Below are 17,691 nucleotides of genomic sequence, written 5' to 3'. Positions count from 1 at the left end.
TGGAGATCAGCGCAGGTAATGTACCTCGCTGACAGCAGCACTTGTCACCCCCCTGCAGTGACCTGGGCTGACCCATTGATGTTAGCTCAGGTCACTGCATTGCTCTCCCAGCCAATGGGGAACATCCTGCTCTTCATTGACTGGGACAGTGTGGATCATCATGGCAACCCCTTGGATTACACCAGACCTGGATTTGTTTTTCAATCTAATAAATTGGTTAAAGAGGGAATGTTTTGGGGAGTGTTTTTTCAAATAAAAATGTGTTTGTTGTCTATTTTTTTTTATTACTGACTGGGTTGGTGATGTCAGGTATCTGATAGACGCCTGACCTCACCAACCCCAGGGCTTGATGCCAGGTGACATTACACATCTGGTATTAACCCCATATATTACCCCGTTTGCCACCGCACCAGGGCGCGGGATGAGCTGGGGCGAAGCACCAGGATTGGCGCATCTAATGGATGCGCCACTTCTGGGGCGGCTGCGGCCTGCTATTTTTAGGCTGGGGAGATTCCAATAACCATGGACCTCCCTAGTCTGAGAATATCAGGCCCCAGCTGTCTGCTTTACCTTGGCTGGTGATCCAATTTTGGGGGACCCCTACGTGTTTTTTTTTTTAATTATTTATTTAATTTAAAATAACAGCGTGGGGTGCCCTCAGTTTTGGATTACCAGCCAAGGTGAGGTTGCCAGCTGTGGTCTGCAGGCTGCAGCCGTCTGCTTTACCCTAGCTGGCTACAAAACTAGGGGGAACCCTACGTCATTTTTTTTTCATTTTTTTGGCTAAATACAAAGCTAAGCACCCCTTAGTGCCACATGAAAGGTACCAAAGGGTGTTCCACTTTTTCTCCATTTTTTTCTCCACTTTTTCTCCACTTTTTCTCCATTTTTTTCTCCACTTATTCTCCACTTTTTCTCCACTTTTTCTCCATTTTTTTCTCCACTTATTCTCCACTTTTTCTCCACTTTTTCTCCACTTTTTCTCCACTTTTTCTCCTCTTATGCTCCACTTTTTCTCCACTTTTTTCTCCACTTTTTCTCCACTTTTTCTCCTCTTATGCTCCACTTTTTCTCCACTTTTTCTCCACTTTTTCTTCACTTTTTCTCCACTTTTTTCTCCACTTTTTCTCCTCTTATGCTCCACTTTTTCTCCACTTTTTTCTCCACTTTTTTCTCCACTTTTTCTCCACTTTTTCTCCTCTTAATCTCCATTTTTTCTCCTCTTATGCTCCACTTTTTCTCCACTTTTTCTCCACTTTTTCTCCACTTTTTCTCCACTTTTTTCTCCACTTTTTCTCCTCTTATGCTCCACTTTTTCTCCACTTTTTTCTCCACTTTTTCTCCACTTTTTCTCCACTTTTTCTCCTCTTATGCTCCACTTTTTCTCCACTTTTTCTCCACTTTTTATCCACTTTTTTCTCCACTTTTTCTCCTCTTATGCTCCACTTTTTCTCCACTTTTTCTCCACTTTTTTCTCCACTTTTTTCTCCACTTTTTCTCCACTTTTTCTCCTCTTATGCTCTACTTTTTCTCCACTTTTTCTCCACTTTTTCTCCACTTTTTCTCCACTTTTTTCTCCACTTTTTCTCCTCTTATGCTCCACTTTTTCTCCACTTTTTCTCCACTTTTTCTCCACTTTTTTCTCCACTTTTTCTCCTCTTATGCTCCACTTTTTCTCCACTTTTTTCTCCACTTTTTCTCCACTTTTTCTCCTCTTATGCTCCACTTTTTCTCCACTTTTTCTCCACTTTTTCTCCACTTTTTTCTCCACTTTTTTCTCCACTTTTTCTCCACTTTTTCTCCATTTTTTCTCCACTTTTTTCTCCACTTTTTCTCCTCTTATGCTCCACTTTTTCTCCACTTTTTCTCCACTTTTTCTCCACTTTTTCTCCACTTTTTCTCCTCTTATGCTCCACTTTTTCTCCACTTTTTTCTCCACTTTTTTCTCCACTTTTTCTCCTCTTATGCTCCACTTTTTCTCCACTTTTTCTCCACTTTTTCTCCACTTTTTTCTCCACTTTTTCTCCTCTTATGCTCCACTTTTTCTCCACTTTTTTCTCCACTTTTTCTCCACTTTTTCTCCTCTTATGCTCTACTTTTTCTCCACTTTTTCTCCACTTTTTCTCCACTTTTTCTCCACTTTTTCTCCACTTTTTTCTCCACTTTTTCTCCTCTTATGCTCCACTTTTTCTCCACTTTTTCTCCACTTTTTTCTCCACTTTTTTCTCCACTTTTTCTCCTCTTATGCTCCACTTTTTCTCCACTTTTTCTCCACTTTTTCTCCACTTTTTCTCCACTTTTTTCTCCACTTTTTTCTCCACTTTTTCTCCACTTTTTTCTCCACTTTTTCTCCACTTTTTCTCCTCTTATGCTCCACTTTTTCTCCACTTTTTCTCCACCTTTTACTCCACTTTTTCTCCACTTTTTCTCCACTTTTTTCTCCACTTTTTCTCCTCTTATGCTCCACTTTTTCTCCACTTTTTCTCCACTTTTTCTACACTTTTTCTCCACTTTTTCTCCACTTTTTTCTCCACTTTTTTCTCCACTTTTTCTCCACTTTTTCTCCTCTTATGCTCTACTTTTTCTCCACTTTTTCTCCACTTTTTCTCCACTTTTTCTCCACTTTTTCTCCACTTTTTTCTCCACTTTTTTCTCCACTTTTTCTCCACTTTTTTCTCCACTTTTTCTCCACTTTTTCTCCTCTTATGCTCCACTTTTTCTCCACTTTTTCTCCACTTTTTCTCCACTTTTTCTCCACTTTTTTCTCCACTTTTTCCTCCACTTTTTCTCCACTTTTTCTCCACTTTTTCTCCACTTTTTCTCCGTTCTTTTTCTATGGTCAGTCTACCCATTAATTCTGCCATGCATACTGTAGCTCTACACCTACTGCACATGTTACTTTATGATTGACATCTCTTTCGTACCAGAGCTGTCTAAGCCTACTCTGACCCCATATTTGTCATTACTATATTGTCCTTGTACTGTATTATGACATTTGTATCATGTGTTTAATTTCTTGCTGTGTTGCAATTTTTTTGCTGCATCCCAATTGTACCTCTACATTGTTCGAGTTTATGTTATTGTTCTCTCACGCTTATGTGATACTGATTATTGTCATTTTTCATGATTACATGCAGATAAGTCCAATCTGACGAAGGCTCAGGCCGAAACGTCATTTGTAACTTGTTTTGGACAAAAACATATATGCTTATGAAAAAAAATTTTTCTTAATACGGACCAATAAAGAGTGATTTTGCATTACTATCCATTGTGACTTACTGACTTAGTCTGGGAGATATAGAGTGCCGAGGTTACTCACTAATTTTATCTATTATTACCTCTGAGCACCTATATACCAGTGAGCAGAGCTTCCTCTACAGTAGTTCTCCTGATTAGGCATGCCCTTACCTCATGAGCAGGGCATTGCACCTTTGGTAGCAACCATTACGACATGGACTCTGCTGCTGTGGACCCGGGGAGAGTGAGTGCAGATTCATTGCACCCACACTCCTCACATGAAGGGTCCGCACTCCTAGAAAATGGGGGATACGTTCCCTGAGTGTCTCCCCCCCATATTCTAGACGGTCCAGAGTCGTCGTGGGACCCCTTTATTTTTTTTCTTACAATAAATTGGTGAAAGAGGAAATGTTTTGGGGACTGTTTTTTCAAATAAATTTCTTTTGTCGATTTTTTGTTTTTGTTAGTACTGACAGTTTATGATGTTGGGTATCTAATAGACGCCATGACATCACAAACTGCTGGGCTTGATCTCAGGTGACTTTACAGCTAGTATCAACCCGATTTATTACCCCGTTTGCCACTGCACCAGGGCACGGGATGAGCTGGGGTGAAGCGCCAGGATTGGCGCATCTAGTGGATGCGCCACGTCTGGGGTGCCTGCGGCCTGCTATTTTTAGGCTGTGAAGGCCCAATAACTATGGACCTTCCCACCCTGAGAATACCAGACCACAGCTGTCCGCTTTACCTTGGCTGGTGATCCAATTTGGGGGGGACCCTACTTTTATTGTGTAATTATTAATATTTATAAAATAATTATAAAAAAGAGCCTGAGGGGACCTCCACATTGGATCCCCAACCACGGTAAAGCTGCCAGCTGTGGTTTTCAGGCTACAGCCGTCTGCTTTACCCTAGCTGGCTATCAAAAATGGGGGGACCCAACGTAATTTTTTTTTTTTAACTATTTTTTAAATAGAAAAAATTAATGGGCTTCCCTGTATTTTGATTGCCAACCAAGGTAACGGCAGGCAGATGGGGGTGGCAACCCATAGCTGTCTGCTTTATCTGCGCTGAGAATCAAAAATACCGCGGAGCGCTACGTCATTTTTTTAAAGATTTATTTTTACAGCACTGTGATGTCCAGCAATCAAAATACAGGGAAGCCCATTTTATTTTTAGTTATTTAAATAAATAATTAAAAAAAATATATATGGGCTCCCGCTGCATTTTTTGTATTGCTAGCTAAGGGTAATCCAAGCAGCTACTGGCTGCTAACCCCCACTGCTTGGTGTTACCTTCACTGGCAATGGAAAATCCAGGGAAGCATTTTTTATTTTTTTTGCCAAAAAACTACAAAAAAAGGACGTGAGCTTCGCCATATTTTTGTATGCTAGCCAGGTATAGCAGGCAGGTGCTGGAAGAGTTGGATACAGCGCCAGAAGATGGCGCTTCTATGAAAATGCCATTTTCTGAGGTGGCTGCAGACTGCAATTCGCAGCAGTGGGGCCCAGAAAGCTCAGGCCAACCTGTGCTGCGGATTCCAATCCCCAGCTGCCTAGTTGTACCTGGCTGGACACAAAAATGGGGCAAAGCCTACGTCATTTGTTTTCTAATTATTTCATGAAATTCATGAAATAATAAAAAAAGGGCTTCCCTTTATTTTTGGTTCCCAGCCGGGTACAAATAGGCAACTGGGGGTTGGGGGTAGCCGTACCTGCCTGCTGTACCTGGCTAGCATACAAAAATATGGCGAAGCCCACATAATTTTTTCAGGGGGCAAAAAACTTCTGCATACAGTCCTGGATGGAGTATGCTGAGCCTTGTAGTTCTGCAGCTGCTGTCTGTCTGTATGGAGAAGAGCAGACAGCAGCTGCAGAACTACAAGGCTCAGCATACTCCATCCAGGACTGTATGCAGAAGTTTTTTGCCCACCAAAAAAATGACGTGGGCTTCGCCATATTTTTGTATGCTAGCCAGGTACAGCTGGCAGCCACGGGCTGCCTCCAACCCCCAGTTGCCTATTTGTACCCGGCTGGGAACCAAAAATATAGGGAAGCCCGTTTTTTTTAATTATTTCACTTATTTCATGAAATAATTAAAAAACAAATGACGTGGGCTTTGCCCTATTTTTGTGTCCAGCCGGGTACAACTAGGCAGCTGGGGATTGGAATCCGCAGCACAGGTTAGCCCGAGGTTTGTGGGCGCCTCTGCTGCGGATTTCAGTCCGCAGCCGTCCCAGAAAATGGCGCTCTCATAGAAGCGCCATCATCTGGCGCTGTATCCAATTCTTCCAACAGCCCTGGAGCCGGGTGGCTTGTTGGGTAATCATGAGTTAATACTGGCTTTGTTTTACCAGCCAGTATTAAGCCAGAGATTCTTAATGTCAGGCACGTTTGACCCGGCCATTAAGAATCTCCAATAAAGGGTTAAAAAAAAGACACCACACAGAGAAAAAATACTTTAATAGAAATAAATACACAGACACATTAGAGACTCCATCTTTATTACCCCCTGTCACCCCTCCACGATCCTGCTCTTCTGTCTTCTTTCTTTCTAGTGTAGTAGTAGTGACGATTGTAGTGAGGATGAGATTCACCAGCTCATCACTTGGGGCTGGGGAACCTCATCCTCACTACAATGCTCACTACAATCGGGAAGCAGCGTACAGCCTTCACTCTGTGAGTGATCAGTGCTGGCTGCTAGCGGTAATGCTGACAGACGCGTTACCATAGCAACGGTGCTCTCGGAGCCGCGGTTAGCGGTGACGTCACCGCTAACTGAGTTGCTATGGCAACGGTGATCTCCGTTAATGACCGGCTGTGTCAGCCGGTCCCTAACGGAACGGGGAGTCGACCGTGTGCTAGAGCATGTCGCCGGTACACGGCGATACACATATGTGCACCGTGTACAGGAGAGATGCACTCGCAGGTCCTACATGACGTCTCATAGTCATGTGACCAGTCTGTAGCCAATGAGATAATAGCCACGTGACTGGTCACATGGCTATTTTGACGTCACGATAGGTCCTGCTTCTTTGCTGGCAGTGCAGGTCACCGGGAGGATTCAGCGATCATCGGATGGAATAGCGGCAGGAGACAGAGTGCAGAAGGGATCGCGAGGACCGGTAAGTGTTATGGCAATGTTTATTAACTGTTTGTGTACATTTATAATGCATTTTTATGTGTTTGTGATTGCCTCCCATTATAGCCTATACGTTCGAGTTCGGTTCGTCGAACGTTCGACGAACCGAACTCGAACGGGACCCCCGTTCTGTCGAGCCGACCTCGAGCCGAACCGGGACCGGTTCGCTCATCTCTGCTACTAACATTTAAGCAGAGCCTGGACGCCTTTCTTGAAAAATTTAATATTACCAGTTATGTATATTAGATTTTATGACAGGGTGTTGATCCAGGGAAATAGTCTGATTGCCGGATGTGGATGAAGGAAGGAAATTTTTTCCCCATTGGAACTTGTTTGTCACACTGGGGGTTTTTTTTTTGGTTTTTTTTTGCCTTCCTCTGAATCAACATGTTAGGCTACAGGTTGAACTAGATGGATTTAGAGTCTCCCTTCAACCTTAAAAACTATGATACTATGATACTATGATAACCATTGATTACAATTGGACCAATCAAAATACAAATAATACAAGAATTTAAACAAAGTAACAAAGTACAAACACAAGTGTGCTTAAAAGATATCCAAAAAGAATTTCAAAATAAACATATGGCTTAGCAGAAAAGGTTCTGTGTTAACCCGCAGTATACTTATAAGGGAGTCAAAAAACAACAGTAATGGTGTCCCACACACCCAATGAACGTTTCGCATTAGCGATGCTTCTTCCAGGAGGGGTTCTGCTTTTTGGAGACATCCTTGTTTTTTGATATTTTAATAATTTTAATATCTAATAAAAATTCAATTGTTATATGCGGTTGCATATGTTGGTTGTATCTTTGTGGTTAAGAAAAGATGCAGTGTGTGAACATAGCTTAAAGGTATGAAAATTTACAAAAATGAAATCCTTATCTTGAACCCCTATGAATCTTTTCTGACCTTTATAAACCCTGTTACTGTTTTCTTATTCTTAGTTATATTTATATTTTAGTACATGTTTACAAGAATAACACTATTCATAAAAAAAATTGTAATTTGCTTGTTTATTGGAACAATGTATAAATTACCTTTACCTGATCCTGCTATGTTTCCGCAAAATCTAAAGTGAATTTGGTCTCCCTCTTGAAGGACAACTGGCTCAGAGGGTTCTGGTGGGCCAATATATCCTGCCTCCATTAAGGCATTGATTTCCCAGTTTAACTCCTTGGATGGAACCAGTTCAACAATAACTCTGTTAAAGTTACTATGCTTTCTGTATAAGACAACATTGACCATCGAGCTGTAGATAGCGTATTCCAGGCTCTGAATAAATTTTAGCAAGTGAGTGTTGTCCATTGCTGAAGAAAGACGAACTACAATAAATCTGTAAAATTAGAGAATTGAAAGATTCTTGAAATATTTATCATTAATAACAGGATAGTCTCTGTTGTGATTAAAATTTGTAGGATAGCATTTAAGGATCAGACTGAGAATAAATAAGTTTCTTTAAAAATAATGGCGAGAATTCATTAAAACAATTAATTAAAAAGACTTTTTCCACAATCTGAAGCTGTGTAAAAATTTAGCGATATGTGGTATTATCTCTTCAGTTACAAGTAGCGGTGCCAAAATGAGTAGAGGAGGGGAGGAGTAAAAACGGAATGGAGAATGGGTGAACCTGGCAATCAATTTAAATAATAATGGGAGTGAATATTACGCCAGAAACATTACTTCAGTTACAGATTGGAGTAACATTTCTTGCGAGATGCAGGGGAAATGTACCTGATAGAAATATAACACTAAAATATAATTTATTCTAATGTTACCATTTTACAGATTTAATATATTAATATTTTGTTGCAGTTTTTTTGCTAGTTTTTTACTTATTTCAGCAGATTTACTTATAAAATAATTAACTAATAATAATACTGGTACATGGTGCAATATTTGGCAATATCTCTGCTCTAGAAGCGTAGGACAGATTTGCCGTTGACTTTTCAGATCTGGTTTTTATGTGTGGCTGTAGAAAAGTGACAGAAACTTCCAAAAACGAGTTATAGTACATGTGAGGGTCAGAAAACGTGGCACAAGGGTTTAACAAATACTTTGAATAAGTGAAAACTATTGTAGATAGATTGAAACATCTGCACAATAAAGGGAAAAAAATCATGTTAAAATGATCATAACTATGCGATTTAGAAACTGTCAGTAATAGTTCACCTCTGCATATACTCAGTTACTTCAAATGAGACTAAGCCATTCTGAACATTTTTGACCATGATGTCATCTAAAATAATCCACTGATCTTCTTTTAACGCCAGCAGTTTCAATAATTCACTGGGATTCTCCCCGTGTTTCCTCACTGAGGCGCTTACTGCTCTGTAATACAGAAGAGCAAAAATTATCAAACAGTGAGACAAATTATTTAAAAATGCAATATACAATAAAATACATCTTATACCTTCGGAATATGAAACATTTATTTAAAAGAAAAGCAATTTTGAATAAAAAGAAATGTGTTGTTTTGGAATTTTCGATGTTTCCATTGGTTATTCTGGTATTATGAGAATAGCACTTTTCTAGTAAACCCAAAATACCAGAACTGTAGTGGTACCAAATAAATGATACTAAATAATCATTTAATATGGATCTATTACTTTTGCATCTTTATGTACTGTTGGTCATCTTGGACTCACCACTGTTTCAATCTAAGCACCATGTATTACAGATTGCAAATCCAGTTATCCAGTTATGATTAGAGCACTGAGGACCATAAAGACAAGGCTACTGAGTAAGACGAGAAAGGATAGGCAAGCCTTACTGATCTATGCTGATCATTGAGCATAGTACAAAGCATGATTTTGCCAGTGTGTTCAGCAATGCATTCAGGTATATAACATTGGGTATATCGCTAGCTTGTAGGATTACTTTAGTATTCTTCAGTTTATAAAGCAAAACCCTTCTGCAAAAAGAACTAAATCAAAAACTTCTATCAGACTTAGAATACACACATACGTGCCTTAAAAAAGTATTCATAACCATTGAACTTCCCCACATTTTTTTACTTTACATCCACAAACTTAAATGTATTTTATTGGGATTTTATGTGATAAACCAACACTAAGTATCAAGCACTTGTGAAGTGTAAAGGAAATACAAAGTGTTCTAAATAATTTAAATATACATACATATATATATACATATATATATATATATATATATATATATATATATATATATTCACCACCATTACCTTGAGAACAACGGCAGCTATAGGCATAGAAGTGGTGTCTAGGTATAGTAAAGTAGCCATGCGCTACGCAATGAAACCACCTATAGCGCCACCTGGTGGAAAACATCAGAATTACCATTTTTATTTTGAAAACGGATAGAGAAAAAAGTGAATTACAAAGTTGCAGGGCATCATCAATTCAATACGAATCGTCACCTTGCATACAGAAATGCTATGATTAGAACGTGTGAAACTCACAAAATTCTCCTTCCACCACTCCACATTAAGCTTGGACTGATGAAGCAGTTTGGGAAAGCTCTTCCAAAAGAAGAGGAGACTTAAGTAACTGTGTAACAAGTTTCAGGAACTGTCTTAATCAAAATTAATGAAAGGCATTTTTGTTGGTCCAGATATTCGAACAATCATGATTTAGGATGTCTTATTGGAATAAAAAATAAGAGTTTTTGAGAAAAGGACTTGGGATTCTTTTAAAGAAGACGAGAAGAAATTTCTAGGTAACAACAAAGTTAAAATTTAAGTGCATCACGGAGAACATAGATTTGGTTTGTCTGATGAATTTGAAGTTACATTTTTTACATTTCCATTTGGACTTTCCTCAAAACCTGTTAACGAAGAGCAAGGAGAAAGTTTTAATCAGCACATCAAGGAGAAGGAACGACGATACCAAGGGAGATGGAATGATCATACCAAGGTAGATGGGGGATGACTGCTGGATGCTTCATAAAGAAGATCCGCAAAGAAAAAAAGGTATCAAGAGAAGCTTTGAAAAGAAAAGGAAAAGGTGCTAGAATTCATTTCCAATAAAGTTGCAGAATGAATGTTCAATAAGATTAAATTATTTCCCTTAATCTTTAATTTGTCCTTTGGCAAATGTGATTCCATGGCTAAACATTAGGCCAGCAGTTTTAGGAGCCTTTCTTTTACACATAGATGTATCACCTTTAAGGCCCCTTTCACACGTCAGTGATTCTGGTACGTTTGTGCTTTTTTTTTTAAACGTACCAGAATCACTGACATACGCAGACCCATTATAATGAATGGGTCTGCTCACACGTCAGTGATTTTTCACTGCACGTGTCTCCGTGCGGCGTACCCGCGTGTGCGTGATTGCCGCACGGAGACATGTCCAGTGGTGTGGTCCGTGAAACACGTGCCAGAAAAAAACGTGCTTTTAAAATAGAAATCATTTTTACTCACCCGGCTCCAGCGATGTCCTCTGCAACCCGTGCAGCTTGTTGCTTCTGAGCCGGCTCATTACTGTCGTGCATATTCATGATGCATGACACTGCCGACCCAGAAGCAGCTGCTGCAGGGGTCAGCGCCGGCCGGATGCTGCACCGCGGGAGCGATCAGCACCATGGAGAGCGGGAGCGGCACAGGTGAGTTAATCTCTATGTGCAATCACGGGCCACGGAGAACGGAGCCCGGATTGCACTTAGACAAACCACGTGTGCCGTGATTCACGGCACATGGAGGGACATGTGCGTGTTTTACACGCCAGTGAAAAACATCAGTGTTTTTCACTGACGTGTGCAACGGGCCTAACAAAGTATTTAATTCAATTCTTAAAAGATGCTAGGTTTATCTAATCAAAAAATTCCATTTCACTCTTTATTAAATGGCACTGAAACAAACTGACAGGTAGGGTTTAAAGGAATCAGTTAAGGCCACGTCTCACTAAGCAACGTCGCTAGCAACATCGCTGCTGAGGCACGACTTTTGTGACGTAGCAGCGATGTTGCTAGCGATGTTGCTGTATGTGACATCCAGCAACAACCTGGCCCCTGCTGTGAGGTCGTTGGTTGTTGCTGAATGTCCTGGACCATTTTTTAGTTGTTGCTCTCCCGCTGTGAAGCACACATCGCTGTGTGTGACAGCGAGAGAGCAACAACTGAATGTGCAGTGAGCAGGGAGCCGGCTTCTGCGGACGCTGGTAACCAATGTAAATATCGAGTAACCAAGAAGCCTTTCCTTGGTTACTCGATATTTACCTTCATTACCAGCGTCCGCCGCTCTCACGCTGTCAGTGCCAGCTCCGTGCTCCCCGCACACATTGCCAGACTACACATCGGGTAATTAACCCGATGTGTACTCTGGCTAGGAGTGCAGGGAGCCAGCGCTAAGCGGTGTGCGCTGGTAACCAAGGTAAATATCGGGTTGGTTACCCGATATTTACCTTAGTTACCAGGCGCAGCATCGCTTCCACGCATCGCTGCTGGCTGGGGGCTGGTCACTGGTAGCTGGTGAGATCTGCCTGTTTGACAGCTCACCAGCAACCCGTGTAGCGATGCTCCAGCGATCCCTTTCAGGTCAGGTTGCTGGTGGGATCGCTGGAGCGTCGCTTAGTGTGACGGTACCTTTATTCAGAGGTTAGGTAGATGGTATTCACATTGATTCAAGTTGTACTTTACATAAGACAAGGGTTGTTAATAGATGTTTAATTCTATTTTTTCTCCATAGGTCAGCAATTAGTAGTCTGGATAGTTGGTCACTTGTTTATATTTTGGGCACAGAAAACAGCAGCTAGAATAATTAATAATTTATTCAGAAAATCTATCATTTAATCCTGAGGAGATTAATATTTTTTGGTGAGCTGGGAGAGATTTTCAATAGAAAGTAGCCTTAGTAATTTGATAAGGTTATCCACGGTTTGGCCTATCCCAAATGTTTTCATTATCCGTTTGGCCATCATTTCTGTTCAGCGTGAATCAAATTTCATCAATGTTCAGCACTTAAGCCCACAGGTTCCTCGTCTAGCGTAGATACTCACTGGCCCATTGTCACATCCCCACCGGAGTCCGCTCTGCGACTTCTGCTCCGATCGCCAGACGACACCATGTTCCCACCATGGATAGTGCTGGTGATTGGAGAGGAGTCGGTGCCCGTGGCTCTGCGGAGCACAGGCTCCGCTCATCCACTAGGCTGGGTTTCCCTGGGACCTGCAGTACCACTGGCTGATTGTAGGTAGCGCATGTCTTCCAGCTGAAGTTGCCAACATTCACCTGCAGCCAATGGGAAGACACCACGCTCTTCTTATTCTCCCTCCTGTCACATGACCACTGCCAGAGATAGTTCTGTACTCCTGGCTCGTGTGCTGTTTGTATTTTGATTCCTGTGCGCTGACCTTTGCTTGTTGTTTGACCACCCTCCTGCCTGTCGTTTTTGTACCTTGCTGCCAGTTCCGGATTTGACCTCTGCTTTGTCTCCTCACTATGCTCTTGCCTGCCGATACTGTTCCTGTTTAGCATCTCCTGGTTTTTGACCCGGCCTGACGACTACGGACTACAGTCTACCACAGGTAGTGATCTCTGGGACTCTGTGTATTTCCAAATCCCTGTATAGGGGTTAAAGGGTTGCAGAGTTCTTGGGGTCCTTCTTTATGAGCGGCTTTTCTGTAGACTCCCCTTACAGCCAAAAAACAAAATTACCAACCAATACATGACTCCAAGAATTAATGCATACAATGTACAGTACGTGAAAAATGCATGATAAATATTTTTAGCATGGACTAGGGCTAATCGCAAAATGGCACATGGAAACAAAGAAACAAACAACCAACAAAGCCCAAATAGCTGAAAGTGAAAACTTTATTTGAGAGAGATCATGAGCGGCACAATTACAAGAAAGACACCGGCATCAGGAATTCCAGTATTGTGTAAGAATGGACATGATTAGAGAAAACATGGAAAACATTGGATTAACCATATATTAAGTATAATAGATTACCATAGTACACAAATTATAAAATCAAGGTGATGTCAGGTATGTATTAGGGCAACCAGAAACCTATAGGTCATATCCACAGGCCATAAGACCCAGGAATAATGAAGATTAAGAAATCATGTGAGTCCTCTGCGATGCTGCTGATGGTAATGAACAAGAATGAGGATAATGATGAAAAATTATATGATTTTAATTAATCCACACGTTTCAAAGTATTCCGACTTCTTCCTCAGGACTTAGGATATAGCCATAATTGTGGGCGTGACGCCTGTTGTGATGTCACGACTAGAGATGAGTCACCCCCCGGAGTTCGAGTTCGGTTCGGTTTGTCGAACCGTGCCCCGTTTGACTAGCCGTTCAACGAGCCGTTCCACGAACCTCTCAAACCCATTGAAAACAATAGGAGGCAATCCCAAACACATAAAAACACATTATAAATGTACACATACAGTTAATAAATAATTGCCATAACACTTACTGGTGCCCGTGATGCGTCCTGCACTCTGTCTCCCGCCGCTTTTCCATCGGTAATCGCTGCGTCCTCCCGGTAACCAGCAGTGATGCAGGACCTATCGTGACATCAAAATAGCCATGTGACCAGTCACGTGTCTATTATCTCATTGGCTACAGACTGGTCACATGGCTTTGACATCATGCTAGGTCCTGTCATTGCACTCTCTGGTACACGGTGCACGTTTGTGTATCGCCATGTACCGGCGACATGCTCTGGCACACGGTCAACTCTCCGTTCAGCTTCCCCGTTCCATTATTGACTGGCTGAAACAGCCGGTAAATAACGGAGATCACCGTTGCCATAGCAACGCGCCTGTTAGCGGTGACATCACCGCTAACAGCTGCAGCGGCATCGGCAATCACGTTATCGGAGCACCATTGCTATGGCAACCCATCTGTCAGCGGTGACATTACCGCTAACAGCCAGCAGCACTGATCACTCACAGAGTGAAAAGCCTGCACGGGGAGCAACGTCTTTCTCCCATGCAGTGCTGCTGATGGAGCAGAGCTGCATGTGTTGAAGGAGAAAGAAGACAAAAGACCATGGATCGTGGAGGGACAAGAGGGAGTAATAAACATGGAGTCTCTAATGTGTCTGTGTATTTATTTCTACTACAGTATTTTTTTTCTTTGTGGTGTCTTTTTTTTAACCCTTTATTGGAGATTCTTAATGTCCGAGTCAAACTTGCCTGACATTAAGAATCTCTGGCTTAATACTAGCTAGTAAAACAAAGCTAGTAATAACTCATTATTACCCAGCAAGCCACCCGGCTTCAGGGCTGCTGGAAGAGTTGGATACAGCACCAGATGATAGCGCTTCTATGAGAGCACCATTTTCTGAGGCATCTGCGAACTACAATTCGCAGCAGAGGGGCCCAGAAACCTCGGGCTAACCTGTGCTGCGGATTCTAATCCCCAGCTGCCTAGCTGTACCCGGCTGGACACAAAAATGGCCACGTGGGTTTTTTTTTTTAATCATTTCATGAAATTCATGAAAAAATTAAAAAAGGGCTTCCCTATATTTTTAGTTCCCAGCCGTTTACAAATAGGCAGCCGGGGGTTGGGTGCAGCTGTACCTGCCTACTGTACCTGGCTAGCATACAAAATTATGGCGAACACACGTCATTTTTTTGTAGTTTCTTGGCAAAAAAAATAAAAAATGCTTCCCTGGATTTTCCATTGCCAGTGAAGGTAACACCAAGCAGTGGGGGTTGGCAGCCACTGACTGCTTGGATTAACCTTAGCTAGCAATACAAAAAATGCAGCAGGAGCCCATAAAATATTTTTTTAATTATTTATTTATTTAAATAACTAAAAAAAAAAAAAGGGCTTCCCTGTATTTTGATTCCTGGACATCACAGTGCTGTAAAAATAAATCTTTAAAAAAAAGACGTAGCGCTCCACGGTATTTTTGATTCTCAGCGCAGATAAAGCAGACAGGTACAAGTTGCCACCCTCAACTGCCTGGCGTTACCTTGGCTGGCAATCAAAATACAGGGAACCCCATTAATTTTTTTATTTAAAAGAATAGTTAAAAAAAATGACAATGGGTCCCCCAATTTTTTATAGCCAGCTAGGATAAAGCAGACGGCTGTAGCCTGAAAACCACAGCTGGCAGCTTTACCGTGGTTGGGGATCCAATGTGGAGGTCACACCAGGCTCTTTTTTTTATAATTATTTATTAAATATTAATAATTACAAAAAAAAAGTAGGGTCCCCCCCAAATTGGATCACCAGCCAAGGTAAAGCGGACAGCTGTTGTCTGGTATTCTCAGGGTGGGAAGGTCCATAGTTATTGGCCCTTCACAGCCTAAAAACAGCAGGCCGCAGGTGCCCCAGAAGTGGCGCATCCACTAGATGCGCCAATCCTGGTGCTTCACCCCAGCTCATCCCGTGCCCTGGTGCAGTGGCAAACGGGGCAATAAATGGGGTTGATACTAGCTGTAACGTCACCTGACATCAAGCCCAGCAGTTTGTGATGTCATGGCGTCTATCACATACCCGACATCATAAACTGTCAGTACTAACAAAACAAATAGACAAAAAAAAATGTATTTGAAAAAACACTACCCAAAACATTCCCTCCTTCACCAATTTTATTGTAAGGAAAAAAAATAAGTGGGTTCCACGATGACTCTGGACCGTCTAGAATATGGGGGGACACGCTCAGGGAACGTATCCCCCATTTTCTAGGGGTGCAGACCCTCCATGTGAGGAGTGTGGATGCAATGAATCTGCACCCACTCTCCCTGGGTCCACAGCAGCAGAGTCCATGTCGTAAGTCTTGCTACGAAAGCTGCAATGCCCTGCTCATGAGGTAAGGGCATGCCTAATCAGGAGAACTATTCTACATTTCCAAATATTGGTATTTGCTGATATTATTGCTATTCCACCTACTATATATTGGGGATAGGAGCTCCAGTTATCCAGCTAAATGAATACTAAACAACAGAGCTCGCTATTTAGACATGTTTTCTTGTGGCGTATAACGGACTCTCATATTTGGTAGTCGTTCAGCAGGGCAACTATAAAATCAAATACCTCCATTTGGAAATGTAGTATAGCTCTCCTGATCAACTATGTTCCTTACCTCATGAGCAGGGCATTGCAGTAGCTTACAGATGCATGGTTACCACCACTCACTGTGTCTGAACACAGGAAGCTGAGCTGACAGCCACTCTGTACATGCAGCAGCATCTATTGTGAAGGAGGGGGCCACGGGGGATCAACGCTGCACCGGTACCGTGGGACACTGGGGAACACTGGTGGGGTTATATGGGATGACCTGACAGGGCCTGGGGAGGAGTTTTCTGTCGCATGTGTCATGGCACATGCGACAGAAATCAGAGGAGTAGGGTGAATGTGGCCGGCGCACTGCTGTGCACGTGGCCATCTTGGATTTCTGGGATGGGGTCGGGGTGGCACTTTGGTGACACCGGGGGACCGGAGGGGACTGGGGAGGAGATTTATCTCCCATCTGACATGTTTGTTCATGCCAGATGGGAGATAAATAATTTTTTACCGGGACTGTCATTTACTGTAACGTGATCATTGGTATACGGTGTATACCGGTGATCACGTGAGCGGGGACCGGAAAAACCGGCCTGAATCATGATCTCCAGGGTCTCAGCTACCCCCTGAAACCCCGGAGATTTTCAGGCGCTGGGGGGCACTATTCACTTATTTCTGCCTGCTATTTATTAATGGCAGATCAGAATAAGGGTACTTTCACACTTGCGTTCAGCAGAGTCCATCACTATGGAGATTAGTGCAGTCCGTTAACGCACTGCGCTATTCTCCATAGACTTATATAGACGACGCACTTTAACGCAAGTGTCAGCTTTGCATCCGCCGGACGACGCAGCGTCGATATTTTGATGCAGCGTCGGTCGGAAGGAAAGCAGCATGTAACGTTTTTTTGAGCAGCGGAATCCTTTGGATTTCACTTCGCATGCTCTCTCTGGCTCCCTCACACACACTCTCGCACACACACACTCTCACACTCACTCACCTGTCCCCAGCGATGCAGTCCCCGTAGCACTGACGTCCTCAGCCATGGCCCCGCTCGGCTCCACCCACATCACACTCCGCCCCTCGCTCCCGCCCCCCGCACACATTGTCGGCGACCGAACGATCAGCTCATCACCCGGCGGCCGGCTACTGTGAGTGATCACCCGGCGGCCGGCTACTGTGAGTGATCAGCTGATCATTCACAATAGTCTGCCGATGGTAAAACTGTAAAAAACCCAAAACGGATTGCGTTGTTTTGCAGCATCCGTTGCATCTGTTGTGCCACTATAAGCAACACGTCCGTTGCATCCGTCACACAACGCAATGCAACAGATACCATTCAATGCAAGTGTGAAAGTAGC

The 17,691-nt window shown here is 42.5% G+C and overlaps 1 protein-coding gene across 1 annotated transcript in view; it reads right to left on the bottom strand.

Annotated features, from left to right (window-relative positions):
* The window catches only part of DTHD1 (death domain containing 1), a 71,894-nt gene that overhangs the window by 16,947 nt on the left and 37,256 nt on the right, over window positions 1-17,691 (bottom strand). Inside the window, exons 6-7 of the mRNA XM_075333768.1 lie at window positions 8,551-8,709; window positions 7,425-7,714 (exon numbers count right to left, since the gene is read on the bottom strand). Of these exons, the coding sequence (XP_075189883.1) occupies window positions 7,425-7,714; window positions 8,551-8,709 (449 nt within the window). The remainder of the gene's footprint in view (window positions 1-7,424; window positions 7,715-8,550; window positions 8,710-17,691) is intronic.

Source organism: Anomaloglossus baeobatrachus, chromosome 1, assembly GCF_048569485.1.
Source record: "Anomaloglossus baeobatrachus isolate aAnoBae1 chromosome 1, aAnoBae1.hap1, whole genome shotgun sequence".
Classification (NCBI taxonomy): Eukaryota; Metazoa; Chordata; class Amphibia; order Anura; family Aromobatidae; genus Anomaloglossus; species Anomaloglossus baeobatrachus.
Note: the sequence above shows the minus strand (reverse complement) of the source record. Positions and strands in the feature narration are given on the sequence as shown.